The 16,352-nt window shown below is 35.9% G+C and overlaps 1 protein-coding gene and 1 long non-coding RNA gene across 4 annotated transcripts; both read left to right on the top strand.

Annotated features, from left to right (window-relative positions):
- Positions 1-395: 395 nt before the first annotated feature.
- LOC112747670 (uncharacterized) lies at positions 396-9,699 on the top strand. Of its 2 annotated transcripts, none has more exons than XR_003174948.3 (5): positions 396-1,206; positions 4,328-4,439; positions 4,590-4,703; positions 5,550-5,710; positions 9,324-9,699. It is a non-coding gene; the product is annotated as an uncharacterized lncRNA (long non-coding RNA). The 2 variants fall into 2 exon arrangements; XR_011873199.1 differs by lacking the exon at positions 396-1,206 and adding an exon at positions 3,610-4,162.
- Positions 9,700-10,278: 579 nt separating this feature from the next.
- Positions 10,279-14,905, top strand: LOC112747662 (uncharacterized). 2 transcript variants are annotated; one of them, XM_025795818.3, is made up of 3 exons: positions 10,279-13,832; positions 13,938-14,126; positions 14,220-14,905. In XM_025795818.3, exons 2-3 carry the CDS (start codon positions 14,049-14,051, stop codon positions 14,757-14,759), a joined length of 618 nt encoding a protein of 205 aa, XP_025651603.2. In that variant the 5' UTR covers positions 10,279-13,832; positions 13,938-14,048; the 3' UTR covers positions 14,760-14,905. The 2 variants fall into 2 exon arrangements, with proteins under 2 accessions (XP_025651603.2, XP_072074821.1); XM_072218720.1 differs by lacking the exon at positions 14,220-14,905.
- The last annotated feature ends 1,447 nt before the right edge of the window (positions 14,906-16,352 follow it).

Raw genomic sequence — 16,352 nt, 5'->3', positions numbered from 1 at the left:
ATATTCTTGTATAATTTTTTAAATTGATTATTTTATATGATTTAAAATTAATGTTTCGGTGATAGAAAAATAAATAAAAAATTATATCATTTAATTTGAATAATTAATATTAAATTTAAACTATATTTTATAAAAATATAATTAATATGTTTATTTTATATTTTAAATTAAAAATAATTAATTAAATTTTGTAATATGGTAATAAACAATATTTTTAAATATTTTTAATAGAATACATTTAATTTTAAAATTATTCTATCCTCTAATTTTATTAAAATAACTATTTATATATATCCATATTAATTTATAAAATCTCTAATTTCTAACCCTAATTTTCAAATTGGATCAAAAATCCTAATTTCCAAATTAATTGAGAAACCTAACCCTAAACCCTTATAACCCAGCCACCGAAACCCCTTCCCCAAACCCAGCAGCCTAGACGCACACTGAAAAAACGGGAAACAGAGAGAGACCGAGAGAGGAAGCTCGTGAAGTCGCCGCTGAGCCACCGCCGCTGTGTCCTACCTGCGCCGCCGTTCACGCTTGTCACCGTCCAGCCATTGGTGCGAGCTCGTTGCCGTCGAGGAGAAGCTGCCGTCGCGTTCTGATCGTCGTCGCGCTGCTGCCACGAGGTCGCCGTCGTCGTTGCTTCGAAGGGAGCCGTAGTCATCGCCGTCATAGTCGCCGTCGAGCATGAAGGGTGGAGGAGAGAGAGCTCGCGTCCGAGGCTGAAGAGGACATGCGGTCTGCGCTGCTGCCAGGGCCCGTCGCCATCACCGTCGCAGACATGAGACGGGGAAAACGAGCAGAACGCGAGGAAGAGGAGGAGTTCTCGTCACTGTTGTGTGCCCAGTCATCGCTGCTGCTTCCAATCCCGCCGTTGATGCTGTTGCGACCATCACCATTGAAGCTCGCCAAATCTGCTCCTACTTCTGGTTTCTGGAATCTGAGAAAACGCCACTGCCGCTGCTGTTTGTTGGGTTCAAGATCGTTGCTGCTGTTCTTGCTCTGTTCTGCCTCTGCTTCTAGTTTTGTAGTTGCTGGAGCCTTTGCCGCCCGGAACCAATGTTGGACCTGCTCTTGATGATTCTGATGCTGCTACGTAGGTTCCGAGCTGCTGTGTTGTTGCCAGAGGAAGGGAACTCGTAGGAAAAACGTCACCGAGGCTGCTGTTTGGTTTGATTGCGTTGTTAATGCGACACTGAGGTAGGGGTTTATTTTTAACGTTTTAATTTAGAATGCCTACAAAGTTATTTGGATAAGTGCAAATGGTTAACAATGGTTAATAATTTCTTAATTGACATTAATGACTTGAAATGCATTTGGAATTAGTTAGTTGTTGTGATTATTCTGAGCTGTGACTGAAATTAGATGCTGTTGTGATTAATTTAGTATAATTTATTAAAGTGAAATATGCTGAGTTAATTATTGAACGGATAATTGATGAATTGAGTTTGGATTGTTGCTGTGAATGTAATTGGTTTTGTTGTTATGAGAGATTAGTTGGTGAAATTAAGCTTGGATTGAGGTTGTGGAAATGTGATTGGTGTGGTATTAAAACTGATTTTGATTTGAGGATGTGACTTGTGAATAATGATTTAATTGTTTGAAAGTGACTAATTACTCGAATTCCTGCTTATGCTGATTTCTTGATTTAGTTGTGGAATTGAAATTTAATTGATGATGGTGGATATGGTTGCAAGCTTGTTTGAGAAATTATTGGTTACTGGATATGTTAATTTAACTGGATAATATTGTGTTGAGTGTTGAATTGATTTAAACTTGTGCTCGGTCTGGAATTATTGTGGTGATGGTTTAATTGTGTCTGCTTTCTGATTATCTTAGAGTGATTATGTCAGGTTGGTTGTTATTGTTGACTTAAGGTTAACTAGAGTTGATTTTGAGGACGATTAAAGGATTAGAGGTTGATTACTGAAGTATTTTCTTGAAATATGATCTTTAGAATGAAATGGTAACTTTGTTAATAACTAAATAACTTTAAAAATAACTAGAAATATGAAAAGTTGTTGGGATATTAGTTATGAATTCTTGAAGCTGGACTGGTTTACTTTTTAAGAATGATTTATGGAAACTCTGATTTTAATTAATGTTAGGATGTTGGTTGTTAAACTGATTTATGATGAGATGATTATTGAGATTCTGTTGTGATACCTGCTGATAAAAGGGCTGAGTTGTTGAGAAAGAGGGAACCCGTAAGGGTGGCTAAGTCCGAATTTTAGGGGAAGTGTTGTCGAAATTTTATAAAAATATGAGGTTTTATGTGAAAAGTCATTTTAGAAGATTTGAACTTGGAAAATTATATTATTTGAGTTTTATTTAGATGAGAAAAGAATTATACTATTTTGAATTTGAATTACCAAGGAAAGGTTTATGTTTCAAGTTTGAATTATTTAAGAAAGGAATTATGTTTTGAATTCAATTTAACATGAAAAGAGTTATGTTTTGGGCCTGAAATAAAGGATTACTTTTCAGGAGTTTGGTGAATTTTATAATATTTGAATCCGAATGATAAAGAGAAATGATTTGAGCTAAGATGTTGTAAAAGTGAAAGATGTAAAATTTGTATAATATGATTAAATTTGTATAGTATAATTGAACAGAGAAAGAAAGAGGTACTGCATAAGAATGTGAAAGTAATGTTGAATAATGAGAATGATAATGAATGATGATAATGAGAATGATTATGTGATGATCTGCCTCGTGAAGGCAGTCAGATAAATAGATGGTGGGGCGACCACCGAGAGTGCTTCATTGGGATACTTAGCTATAATGCTATTTTGTAAGTCAGAGAACTCTTACAGAGGTATCGAGAAAACACATAACTAGCATATGCTCCTGTAAGTCAAAGGACTCTTATCGTGAGTGTGTGTGTGCTCCTGTAAGTCAAAGGACTCTTACAGCGAGTTTGTTGGGCAGATATAAGTTAACTAGCTCCACCATGCAAGTCAAAGGACTCTTGCAGTGGGTTGTTTGGGTTGCTAGTGCCGCCCTGCAAGTCAAAGGACTCTTGCAGTGGTTTGCCTCACAAGTCAAAGGACTCTTGCGAGGGGCATTGCCAACATTGCCAACAGGGAAGCGTTACCTGGTCAAAGGACTCCGGGTAACGTTGGGAGCGGGTATGTAACCGACAAATGAGCTCATTACCTGCACTAGGGCTAGTCATGCATCATCCTTTTTTGCGCATTTGCATTTGATTGGGTTTGCTCGTTGTATTTCCCTGTGATTGTGATGTTTGTCTTGCTGTGACTTGTTTGTATGTTGAGCTAAATCCCCTGTTTGTACTATTAGTTTGTGAATGTATTAAACTGATTAAGAATTGACGTTTTGATTGAGAATTAATTATGTAACTGAGAGATGGTTAATGTGACTAGTTTTATATTTAGAATTTGTTTTCAATTTAGAGATTTTGAAAGACGTAATTAATTAGCTAAAGTAAAACTAAGAGCATTTTTAAAAAGTTTTGATAAAGATATAGTTTCCTTGGGTATGTTAATTATTTGCATTTTATTTCATTACTTTTACGACATTCCCATTCCCTACTGAGAACGTGTGGTTTGTTCTCACCCCAAAATCTTCCACCCCTTTCAGTGACACAGGTTTGAAGACTCAGTTTGAAGTTGCAGGCGATTATAAAACTTATTTATGAGTTAAGTTTATAAGTTGCGTTGTTTTCATAGAGTTCCCTCGCCCTTGTTACTTTAGTTTTTATTTTATACAGAGGGATAGGAGTTGTACCTGAGTTTCATTTGAATTCTTTTGTATAATATTTATTATTATTAATAACTGTGATTATTATTGCTTGTTGATCTTTGACATGATTTTAATAAACAAAAACAAAATTTTCTGGCTTTTTATTAAAAACTGAAATACGATATTGAACTAAAGGCTCAATATTAAATAGTTAATAAAGAAAACAGGTTAGTAACGCCTTACTTTTGGTACGATCATGACGTACTGGAAGTTGGGTCGTTACAGTTTGCATCCAAGCTTATGGTAAGTAGCTGAACATTGGATCGACTTTGCACATGCTCGTGTTAGTTTGATTAACTTTTACCATTTGGAAAGGTATAGCATTTGAAACTGTTAAAAAGTGTTTAGTTGGTGAAGAATTTCTTGAAGTAACATCACAAGCACAAAAGATGTAAGTCAATTGCATTCTTGTAGTTGTATCTTAGCAAATTATCACAAAAATGGCAAAGAAATAAGATTTTTTCCAACAAATGTACTTTGATAAGATATTAATAAATTGAAAGCTTTCAACCTATTTTTATATATCTAATGTGCTGAATGTAAATTCCTTCTTAAGATTCCACTGATGGGAGCAAAATTTTGGGACACGGAGATTGGAGTTCATGGAAATGGCAATCCATTGGGAAGCTTGATCTGTATATTACAGCTGCTGGGATAAATCCTAAAGGGTATATGTGCAACATTTTCCATTTATTATTTCTTTCAAACTGTTCAAATATTGATAAAATTAATAGCTCTAAGATGTTTGTGTTAAAATATCCAAGTTTTGGTTTAAAAGTTATGATGAATAATACTTAAAAAGCATTTTTTGATCGAAGTTCGTGCCCTGGGATGATTCTGTCGATGTGATTGACATTGTTGCTGGTCTAAAAGGATTCAGAGATGATGATGTGAAGCCATTTTCTTCTGGTTTGAATGCAGCTGAGACTCAGGTTTGTTTGTAGATAGAAATAATTTGATTCTTTTTCTTGTTAATGTAGGAATATATACAAGTAACTTAGCAAGGTAGTGAACTTAAATCTAACGCCATTGACATGAATACATGATTTTATTGCATTGATCTTGATTAGAACGAAAGTAGAGGATTTTCTGCTCTCTATTCGTTGCATGTCTGATTGCGAATCAAAATAATTTAACTAACAACGTAAGCAATAAGTTCTTTTTCTAGCTAGGTTTATATTCCCTGGCTAGCGTTAATTAGAACTAGATATTTAGCATTAGAAGAGGGATATAGAGCTAGCGTTAATTTTTTTTATTGACTTTACATTATTATTGAGGAACCTTCAACATGGGATAGTAGTAGTTAATTACTTTTGGTAGTAGTTATTGTGTATACTTAATTCAATAAAGCACCTCTTCTTATATTATGTTAATTTGTTTGACAAATTAAAATTAAATCTTTCAATCAATCAGTATCTTCTGTTTTTAAAAAGGTAAGTTAATTTCAAGATTTGAAAAGATTACAAATAAGATAAATTAAATAAAATAGTGACAAGAAAAAAAAGATAATCAAATCTCAGGTTTAAAATTGATTTCATAGAGATAATTAATTCTTAAGAAGAAATTTACAATCAGCACATTAGATATATATAAAATAGGTTGAAAGCTTCAACTTATTAATATCTTATCAAAGTACATTTGTTGGAAAAAATCTTATTTCTTTGCGATTTTTGTGATAATTTGCTAAGATACAACTACAAGAATGCAATTGACTTGCATCTTTTGTGCTTGTGATGTTACTTCAAGAAATTCTTCACCAACTAAACACTTTTTAACAGTTTCAATGTTATAGCTTTCCAAATGGTAAAAGTTAATCAAACTAACACGAGCATGTGCAAAGTCGATCCAATGTTCAGTTACTTGCCATAAGCTTGGATGCAAACCCTCCATTATAATCCCTTGAAGAAGGCACACCTTCCATCACCCTAGGCACATGATTGTAAGAATCACTGCAACCAACACAACTAAGCGTTCAAGTTGAATTTCATAATGCACATGAAGGTCTGCAAATTCTCATGTTTGCTCTTTTTGTATTTAATCTTGGTATTTTGTTTATTTATTTATTCTGCAATTCTATCCCACAAGATTGAAAAAATGTAAACTGATTTTGGAACTACATGTTACTAGATTTAAAATATTTTAGAGAGGGTCATCTACAACAATTCTAACGCACTTCCCTGAAACTATTTATTAGAAAATTTGACTAAACATATAAACTATGGATGAATACCAACTCTTGTCAAGACTACTGAGTACAATATTGCAGTAGACCTTATGACGAGCGAATCACATGCATTATGAGAGAAAATAATTCAACTTCACCGTGAAAAAATAATCCAACTCACCGTAACGAACCTAAGATCTGTTTCACCCACAATATGAATAGTCGCAGAACTGTCTAATAGAAATAAAAATCATAACAAAAATAGAAAATCAATAAGTTCAAGGAAAAAAAAAACCTAAACCAAATATCAGAATAGAAGACCTTTATGGAGGCCAATATTGTTGTATTGTTCCATTGAATTCACTCTCAAGTAATATACATTTAATCTTCCTCGAGGCTAATACTCTCTAATTAGTAATTTCTATAGTTTTATAATCAACACCCTTCCACAGTGTTGACTAGTTACTGTAAATTACATTGTAAATAGGCTTGTTGTTTCATATTTAGAATGTCAAACAAATAAACTTTAGAATTAAAAGAAAACATAAAAACATGTAATTGATTCTTCCAACTGTAATAAAGATAATTTTATCAACCATTCCAGCCAAAAAGAAGAAAAAACTAATAAAGTTCATTTGGGATCTATCTGTCATAGTTCCCACAATTAGCAAATTAGGCTAAAAATGATTAAAGAAAAACAAAATTAAACAATAAATCAAAGCTTGACAATTGCCATGCATAATTTCTTGTCAACTCGGAATGACCAAACTTGAACAACATCATCCTTTTCTAGATTGTTAGCCTTTGCAACTTTGACCCAATTTGACATCAGAATATAGGAAATGCTGACTCTGGGCCCTTGTGCATGAACCACTTAATCAAAGTCAACTCGGTGATTTTCTAGCGAGGGTTGGATCAATTTCACTTTTATTCCCTTTTTCTCCTCAGAATTTCTAGTTCCGTAGGAAGCAAGAAATCTTGTCCTTGACCACGGTATTGAAAGCCGGTTTTGTTGCGGATTCAAATCCGAGTGATAGAGAGTTTTTTTCGATAAGTAGAGTGATCTTGCTGCCACCCATATCATGGATCAAGTTCTTGAAATTTTGTGGCAATTCAGAGGGTTTTTGGTTGACTGGTTTCTTTGATTCTTTTTTAGACCGAGAATCCACCGTCTTCTTGGAATTCTTGTTGGAAACCTGTTCTTGATCAGCACTCAGGCCTGAATTCACTGCACTGGGGCTGTTTCTTTCTTGGTTGATTGGTTTCTCTGTTTCTTTCTTGGACAGAGAATCGATTGAGCTAACGGTATTCTTGGAATCCTCCTTTAAAACCTATTCTTGATCAGCAGTGGGGTTGAATTCGCAACACTCCTTGAAGTCTCTAAATTAAGCCTTTCCAAGAAGTTACGGGGAGGTTAAACAGAATATCTACAACTTCAAGTTCATCACCGTTGAAATCAAAATGTTTATTTTGAATAAAATAGTCTGTTTTTGTTCTCTTGATATTCATAGTCCTCTTCTCCTCCTCGTTAGCCCCATTTCTCATGCCGTGACTTCTACCCTCAGATTCAAGGCAGTAACCAAAGGCGTTTGCTGTCTTCCTCTTGCTTGAGAACGGCAACTCAACTGTAGAACCATCACAATCAACAGTAACCAAAGGCGTTAGATCTTTCAGCTTGTTCTTGGCGCTGCATGAAGAACCTGGCCTGCATGGGAACCATTGGCAGCTTAGTTTGGCTGTAGCGCCAAGAACAAGCTGAAAGAATATCGTTAGCTCAATAGATTCTCAGTCCAAGAAAGAAACAAAGAAATCAGTCAACCAAGAAAGAAACGGCTCCAGTGCCGTGAATTCAGGCTTGAGTGCCGATCAAGAACAGGTTTCAAACAAGAATTCCAAGAAGACAGTGGATTCTCGGTCCAAAGAATCAAAGAAACCAGTCAACCAAGACCCTCTGAATTGCCACAAAACTTCAAGAACTTGATTAGTGATATGGGTAGCAGCAGGATCACTCTGCTTATCCAAAAAACACTCTCACTCGGATTTGAATCCGCAACAAAACTGGCTTTCGATACTGTCACAGTAGGTCAAGGACAAAGATTTCTTGCTTCCCACAGAATTAGAAATTTTGGAGGAGAAAAAGGGAATAAAAGTGAAATTGATCCAACCTTTGCTAGAAATCACCGAGTTGACTTTGATTAAGTGGCTCATGCACAAGGGCCTATTGTGATAGAAAGTAAACATATCCTATATTCTGAGGTCAAATTGGGTCAAAGTTGCAAAGACTAACAATCTAAAAAAAGGATGATGTTGTTCAAGTTTGGTCATTCCGAGTTGACCAGAAATTATGCATGGCAATTGTCAAGCTTTAATTTATTGTTTAATTCTGTTTTTCTTTAATCATTTTTAGTCTAATTTGCTAATTATGGGAACTATGTCAGATAGATCCTAAATGAACTTTATTAGTTTTTTCTTCTTTTTGGCTGGAATGGTTGATAAAATTATCTTTATTACAGTTGGAAGAATCAATTACATGTTTTTATGTTTTCTTTTAACTCCAAAGCTTATTTGTTTTACATTCTAAATATGAAGCGACAAGCCTATTTACAATGCAATTTATAATAACTAGTCAACACTGAGGAAGGGTGTTGATTATAAAACTATAGAAATTACTAATTAAAAAGTATTGGCCTCGAGGAAGATTAAATGTATATTACTGAGAGTGAATTCAATGGAACAGTACAGCGGTATTGGCCTCCATAAAGGTCTTCTATTCTGATATTTAGTTTAGGTTTTATTTTTCTAAACTTTTTGATTTTCTATTTTTTTATCATTTTTATTTTTGTTAGACAGTTTTATGACTATTCATATTGGGTGAAACAGATATTAGGTTTGTTACGATGACTATTCATATTGGGTGAAACAAATGTTAGGTTTGTTAGGGTGAGTTGGATTATTTTCTCTCATAATCCATATGTGATTCGCTCGTCATAAAGTCCATTGTAATATTACTCAGTAGTTATGACAAGAATTAGTATTCATCCATAGTTTATATGTTTACTCAAATTTTCTAATAAATAGTTTAAGGGAAGTGCGTCGAATTGTTGTAGATGACCCTCTCTAAAATATTTTAAATCTAGTATAAGTAGTTCCCAAACCAGTTTAAATTTTTCAATATTGTGGGACAGAATTGCAGAATAAACAAAATATCAAGATTAAATACAGAAAGAATAAATATGAGAATGACCTTCATGTGCATTATGAAATTCAACTGGAACACTTTATTTCTTTGCTTTATATGAGCTTTGGTTCTTGCCATGTAATGTACTCTCTTGCTGCTAATCTTCATTCCATGAGTAATGGAAATTGATGAATTATTGCTGTTATATAGGCCATGTAATTGCAGTGCTAGTGAGGGAGAACCATCAAGTAGTGCTGCACAGGCAACCATTCAAGGACACACTGTAGTTGAAGCTCTATGAGGAAGAAAAACACTGAAATTGATGAACTGTGTATATATTACCATTAATAAATGCATTTAAAATTCAGAACTAAACAAGCCTCCCCCTCCCTTTCTTTTCTCTCTCTCCAAGATAATAGCCCTAATATCATTACAAGGTTGAAATATAATCATACTATTAATGTATGTACTTATAACCCCCCCCCCCTAATGCCATGTCATTTATATACTTGCATTATGTAGCTATGTAGCATACTATACAAGCTGTACTGTTATTTTAATATGAATTTTGAAGTGATCACATAAATTGACATGAGCCACAATTTAAGGTTGGGATGTAACAATGATTAGGGGTGGCAAAGTGGGCCGCCCAGCCCAACTCGCCCCGCCAACTAAAATGGGTTCAAAATACTAGTCCGCACCGCTTTATGATGGATTGGCGGGCTAGCCCGTTTGACTCTTTTTTTTCTTTGAAAAATAAAATTCATTAAAATTAATTAAAAAATCAAATACAAATAAAAAATAGTCAAATTATAATATAAATTTTTTACTATTTTTTTTAATTTTTAACTTCAATAAAATTATTCAAAATAATATTTGTCAATAGAATCATCTTTATTTTAAAAAATAAGTCACATAATTTGAGTATATATACGAAATTGTAAAATAAAATAAATAAAGTTAATAACTAAAAGAAGAATAAAAATAAAAAATGAAACAAAGTGTTTAAAAATTCTATAATTATTAATTTTATAATAATAATCACTCTTTTATTTAATAAAAAAAAAGAAAAATAAAAATCTTCGGTTCGGCAGATCGGCTCGCCTCGCCCTGCCAAAACCTGCCAATTTGGCAGTGCGGGTTTGGTGGGTTTTTTTAATTTAGCGGGCTACAAATCCTAACCTGACCCGTCTTTTTTAACAGGTTTAGCGGATCGGCCTGACGGATTCGATCCATTTTGCCACCCCTAACAATGATGAGAAAATGTATTAAAAGATCATCATATCGCCTTCATGAAGTTATTATTTGAAGAAAAGATGCTTGCTGCTTTTTCCAAATAAACTTTGACCTTGTCCTGACTTCTGTTCATCCTCGCCAAATAAAATCTGGACCACATAAAGGTCAATGAGCTATCTGTCACGACTCGAAATGAGCCATGACCGGCGTTCAGGAAAATAATTCTATAGTAAGTCTATCATACTCAACTATAAGTTGAATAAACAAATTACAAGTATTTTACAAGTTTTAAAATAAATAGTTATATATTGTTAACAAAAAAAATTAAAATAACTAAGAATGGTTGGATCCTGCCTGTGACATATGGAGCATATACTTCTAGGAATTCGACAAAAAAATAGGTACTCATTGCAGACCGTTACTCTTGAATAGAAAGTCTCACATAGTCAAATATTTGTTTCTGAAAAATATTTTTAGAAAAACGGGGTGAGTTTTGTAACTCACTGACTACACAATACATCTATAATCGACATGAAATTATACAAATATTATCATCAAAGTAATTTTAATTAAAAAAAGAGTTGATAATAATAAGTGAATCAATAAGGGAGTTCTTATACAGAAATCAAATAAAAAATCTACACATAGGCGACTCCACCTCTATGGGTAGCCCTTTCCTCTTGTGTGGCCTAACAGAATAACAGATCTAACGTGTGACCTACACGTTAGGCTAGCAACACTCCTGCTAGGGTTGGAAGTGAGTCAAGCAAGCTCATGAGCTAGCTCGAGCTCGACTCATTAATAGCTCGATAAGCCAAGCTTGAGCTTGGAATTGAGCGCTCATAAATTAAATGAGCTGAGCTTGAGCTTGGATAAGCTCAACTCATTAGCTCGTGAGCTGACTCGATTATATATATAATATATACTTTTAATATTATATACATACATATGAAATAGTAATATATATATATAAGACATAAATATTTAATATTATATATGATCTTAATTATTTAAAATTTTATATTTATTTTTTACATATAATTTTGATGTAAGACAAATAAAAAAGTTATAATTTATTGATAGATAACAATATATAAAATTGATCTTTTTAAATATTTTTTAAAATATATTAGTTATAATTTATTGATATAGAATTATAGATTATGGATGAGGTAATGACCAAATCAGTACCCGAAAGATTGAAACGCTGACATTCCGGTACCTGACTATTGTAATCGACAAAATGGTACCTAGTTAATTTTAAAAACTGACAAACGCGTCCATAAGCTTGCCGGACCAAAGCTCCGATGAGGACAATGCTTACCTGGACACCAGATTTTGCTGACAAATCATGTTTTATTTGAGTTGTAATTTCTAATTAATTAATTAGTTAGGCTAGGTGGAAATTAGATCAATTGGATTTCAATTTGCCCCAAATCAGAACTCTTTGCCCTAATTCCAAATTAACAAGCTCTGTTATTGCTTGGTGACTTACTGTGACTTAGTGTTGACTAAGAGTAAAACTGAAAGGTCATGTAAAGAGGGAGAGACGTTGCTCTAGTTACTGGGTGCAAAGAAGAACGAAGACGAGTTGAGAGACATTGTCGAAGTCGTAGCGTCAACAATGAGGGGTTGGTAGTGGCATCATCACGACCCCAGTCTTCGCTAGGAAGCAACCTACAAAGAGGTAAGTTCGCCTTAACTCCATCCTCTCATTTACGTGGCTTTTGTCGACAGCATTATGATCATTTTGATTGTTTTATTCATTGTATCTTTCCTCTACGATTTTTTAGCTGGATCATCTAATTACGTTTGTTTATCATCACATGAGTGCCTTGAAAAGGGGTGTTGACGGTAATGTGATATACGAAGGGGGTTTAGTAACTGAGATACACATGGTGAATGTGGAGACATGTAACTTATTCTTCGTTGAGGGGTTATTTCTAGACTTGGGTTACCCTGAATACAATGAGGTGTACTAGCTAGAACCTGGTTTAGACTTAGGTAAGGGTCTTAGAGTGCTTAGGACAGATGCTGAAGTCATGAGAATGTGTGAGAGTGCGATGAAGAATGACAACACTGTCCACCTATATTTTGATCACCCAATTGATGCAAACCCTGAAATCATTGATGAAGAACTCGTGTCTGATGGTAGCAGTGATAGTGTGGTTGAAGTCAATCCAGGTGGTGATAATGTCAAAGAGGTTGAAGTTACTAATAAGGTTGACGGTCAGGCTAATGAGAAGGAGAATAAAGGTGTGAATGAGACCAGTGGTGAGGTTAATGAATTGGACATGGTGTTGAGTGTGGTTGTGAAGGAGAATGTGAATGAGGTTATAAATGAGGCCACTGTTGATGTTAACGAGTCGAACAAAGGTGAGAATGGTGCAGGGGAAGAAGCTGTGAATGACGGGAATGTGGAGAAAGACACTGAAGGAGCATCAGCTCCGGAGAAACCTGCTAAGAATGTTAGAAAGAAACATCCAAGACCACCACCTAGTGGTTTACCCCGAGAAAGAAGAGCTGACGAGAATGAGGTTCCTGAGAGTAATCCTGCAGAAGCTGAAGCTGTGAATGAACCCACAGAGGAGACCAATGCTGATGATGTTGCTGATTTGAATGAAGGTTCTGATTTGAATGAAAGCACAGATTCTGTTGTATGATCTGAACAAGAGATGGAAGGATAAGGAACTTAAAGCAGCATTTTGGCAATGTACAAAAGCAACAACTGATCAAGACTTTAATGATGCAATGGGAGCTGTGAAACGGATCAACAAACAAGCATGGGAGTATCTGTCCAAATTTGAACAAGAACAGTGGTCGAGATCAAGGTTTTCAGACTGGCCAAAGGTAGACAATTTGACAAGCAACAACTGTGAGCCATTTAACTCAACAATTGTGGGTCTTCGGGGAAAGAGCATTTTGAGAATGCTTGAGGAGCTTAGGTTCTACATCATGAAGACAATGGCAACTCACAAAGACTCACTGATGACTTATACTGGACAGATAGCCCCTGTACAAATTAGTAGGTTAGAGAAAGAAAAAAGACAAGCCAATTACTGGGTAGCACAATGGTGTGGTGATGATGAGCACAACCAGTTTGAAGTAATAAAGTGGCAACATAGAGTGAGATTCAATACACGAGAGAGGACATGCTCATGCAGAAAATGGCCGCTCACTGGACTACCATGCTGTCATGGGATTGCAGCAATCTAAAGAAAGAATGAGAAGTCTGAAGACTATGTCCATCACAAGCTCACCATTGAGGCTTATAATAGGACTTATATGTTTCACATTAGCAGCATACCGAGTCAGGAGTACTGGGAGCATCACGAAGGGCTGCCATGTCTGCCCCCTCCATAGAAGAGGCCTATTGGCAGACCTACAAAGAAGAGGAGAAAGGATAGCACTGAGCAAAGTTCTGGCAGCCAATACAAGGCCAAGAGAAAATACGAACAGATAACATGCCAAACATGCAAAAGGGTGAGCAAAACAAAAACCATTATCAATATGTATTTACTTTACATTTTATTTCCTATCTGTAACTTCATTAATGCTAATTTTCCTTACTCATGTGCTTTTTGTAAGGCTGGACATAATAGCAGAACTTGTCCTGACAAAGGTACTGGAACACCAACTGAAGAACCAGATCTTGATGAAGAAGAAGCTAGGGAGCAAGAAGCTAACTGGAAGGAGACCATGGAAGCTGCACATGCTGCACATGTTGCGAATGAGGAAGACCTCACTCAAAACCATCCACAAAGTCAGCCTGATAAGGTAAGCAATGTGATTTATGTTGCCTTATTGTACTAAACTGTTGGGTCTGTTTCCATAGAAAATTTGTTTTCATGAATGGACAAAATGATGCAGAATACCATCAATGATGGCAACACTACAAAAAATGCTTCACCCCCTAATGGAGCCACCATTCCAGCAACAACCAACTTGGTTGGTCCAACAGCTAGTTCAGAACCAGCACCAGCACCAAAGAGGATAGGCAGACCAACTTTTGTAAGGGGCAACCTAGTTCCACCAAGAGGAAGAGGCAGCACCACTCGAAGAAAAATGGCAGCCACTACAACACCTCCAACTCCAGCACAAAATGCAGCAGCTGCACCACCATCCCCTGCTCAACCTAGGGTTGTCAGGTATGATGTTGGGTCTAGATCCCAAATTCCTGCATCTCCATCCAATGTTGGGTCATTGTCTCAAGGTCCATTATTTAGGCCCACTCTTCAAGCCCAACCTACAACACCATTTAGGCCATCAACTGTGACTAGGGAGACCATGGCAACAGCAAGCCCAGCCACACAGAGCAGGTTCACAGGCTTCATACCCACCCCATCCTTGAAGAAGAAAAAGCCATCCGGACCACCACCATCAAAGCCATCAACAAATGACAAGAAATGAGCTGAGATTCTTGGGTTTTTTAGTTTGTTGTTATTTGCATTTTGGACAGGATTTAGTTAACATGCACCCAACTGCCATTATGGCATGTAAGTGCTAACCTAGTGTTTTTGTGTTTTGTTACTGTCATTTTGGGCTGTAGCAGTTACTATGAACATGTATCATTTTGGTACTCTTATTTGGGGCCTGAACTTTGTTAGTTTGAATAGTTAATGGTTATAACTTGATGTTATTTTGGTGTTTATTTAGATTCTGTTCACAAAACTATTTTACATGGCTTACATATACTCCATATATCTTGCTCAAATCACAACAATAATAACTCAATCAAGGCACAAGAAGAACACAGCATACATTAATTCATCTCAATTACAATGAGAACAAGATTACAAAATTCCAAGTCTCATTGTTATACTATTATATTGTGCAATGTCTACCTACTTAGCCAAACTAAACATAATCAAAGCCACATTTAACCCAATCAAAATACACATAAAAATTAGGCATAACTCAACCCTCTTCAGATTCTCCTTCATGTCATTCACCCCAGATAGTACCATCATCATCCTTTGAATTTCCTGGCCATCCCCACAGTCGACATTGATTCGGCCTTTCCTTTTGGGTTCTGATTTCCCCAGCATATTACTGTTCTCTGAAGAAACTTCTCCTTCCACACATTCCGCTTGTATTTCATCCAACCATTGGAAATACCCGCAACGCATTTGTGTGTTCTAGCACAACACGAAAATTTCAAAGATCAGGGAGCAATTGAATACCAAAACTGAATAAGAATAGACGACAAACCAAGAAGGGATATTATTCTACTTCCTCACATATTTATCACAATTCAAACCTTACCTTTCACATAGGGCAGCGTAGAAACCATCTATCAGGGTTGCTACTTGTCTTCGACTTCAACGGAACCACTAGAAGGGGACAAAAGCAACAGCCATCATAAGTTTTGCTCACAGTGCCCGAAGCACCATCCACGTCGAAGGCTTGCATCGATGACTGCCTTCTCAGTGTTGCAGCTTTTCCACGAGCCCTTGCAGTATGCATCTTCCAATCTTGGATCCCCTCCTACGAATGAATGAACAGAGAGCTTGTTAATTTGGGATTAGGGCAAAGAGTTCTGATTTGGGGCAAATTGAAATCCAATTGATCTAATTTCCATCTAGCCTAACTAATTAATTAATTAGAAATTACAACTCAAATAAAACATGATTTGTCAGCAAAATCCGGTGTCCAGGTAAGCATTGTTCTCACCGGAGCTTTGGTCCGGCAAGCTTATGGACACGTTTGTCAGTTTTTAAAATTAACTAGGTACCATTTTGTCGATTACAATAGTCAGGTACCGAAATGTCAGCGTTTCAATCTTTTGGGTACTGATTTGGTCATTACCTCATTATGTATTTATGTTTCTATTATTTGAGCCAACTCGTGAGCACGAGCTAGCTCGTGAGCTTTTAGCGAGTCAAGCTTGAGTTTAAGAAATAGGCTCGATTGTTAATGAGTCGAGCCGTGAGTCAAGCTCAATTTTTGTGAGCCAAGCTTGAGCTTGGTCTAGCTCAGCTCAGCTCGGCTCACTTCCAGCCC

Source organism: Arachis hypogaea, chromosome 2 (genome assembly GCF_003086295.3).
Source record: "Arachis hypogaea cultivar Tifrunner chromosome 2, arahy.Tifrunner.gnm2.J5K5, whole genome shotgun sequence".
In the NCBI taxonomy this organism is placed as follows: Eukaryota; Viridiplantae; Streptophyta; class Magnoliopsida; order Fabales; family Fabaceae; genus Arachis; species Arachis hypogaea.
The sequence above is the reverse complement of the archived record's forward strand: the minus strand, read 5'-3'. Positions and strand labels throughout refer to the sequence as shown.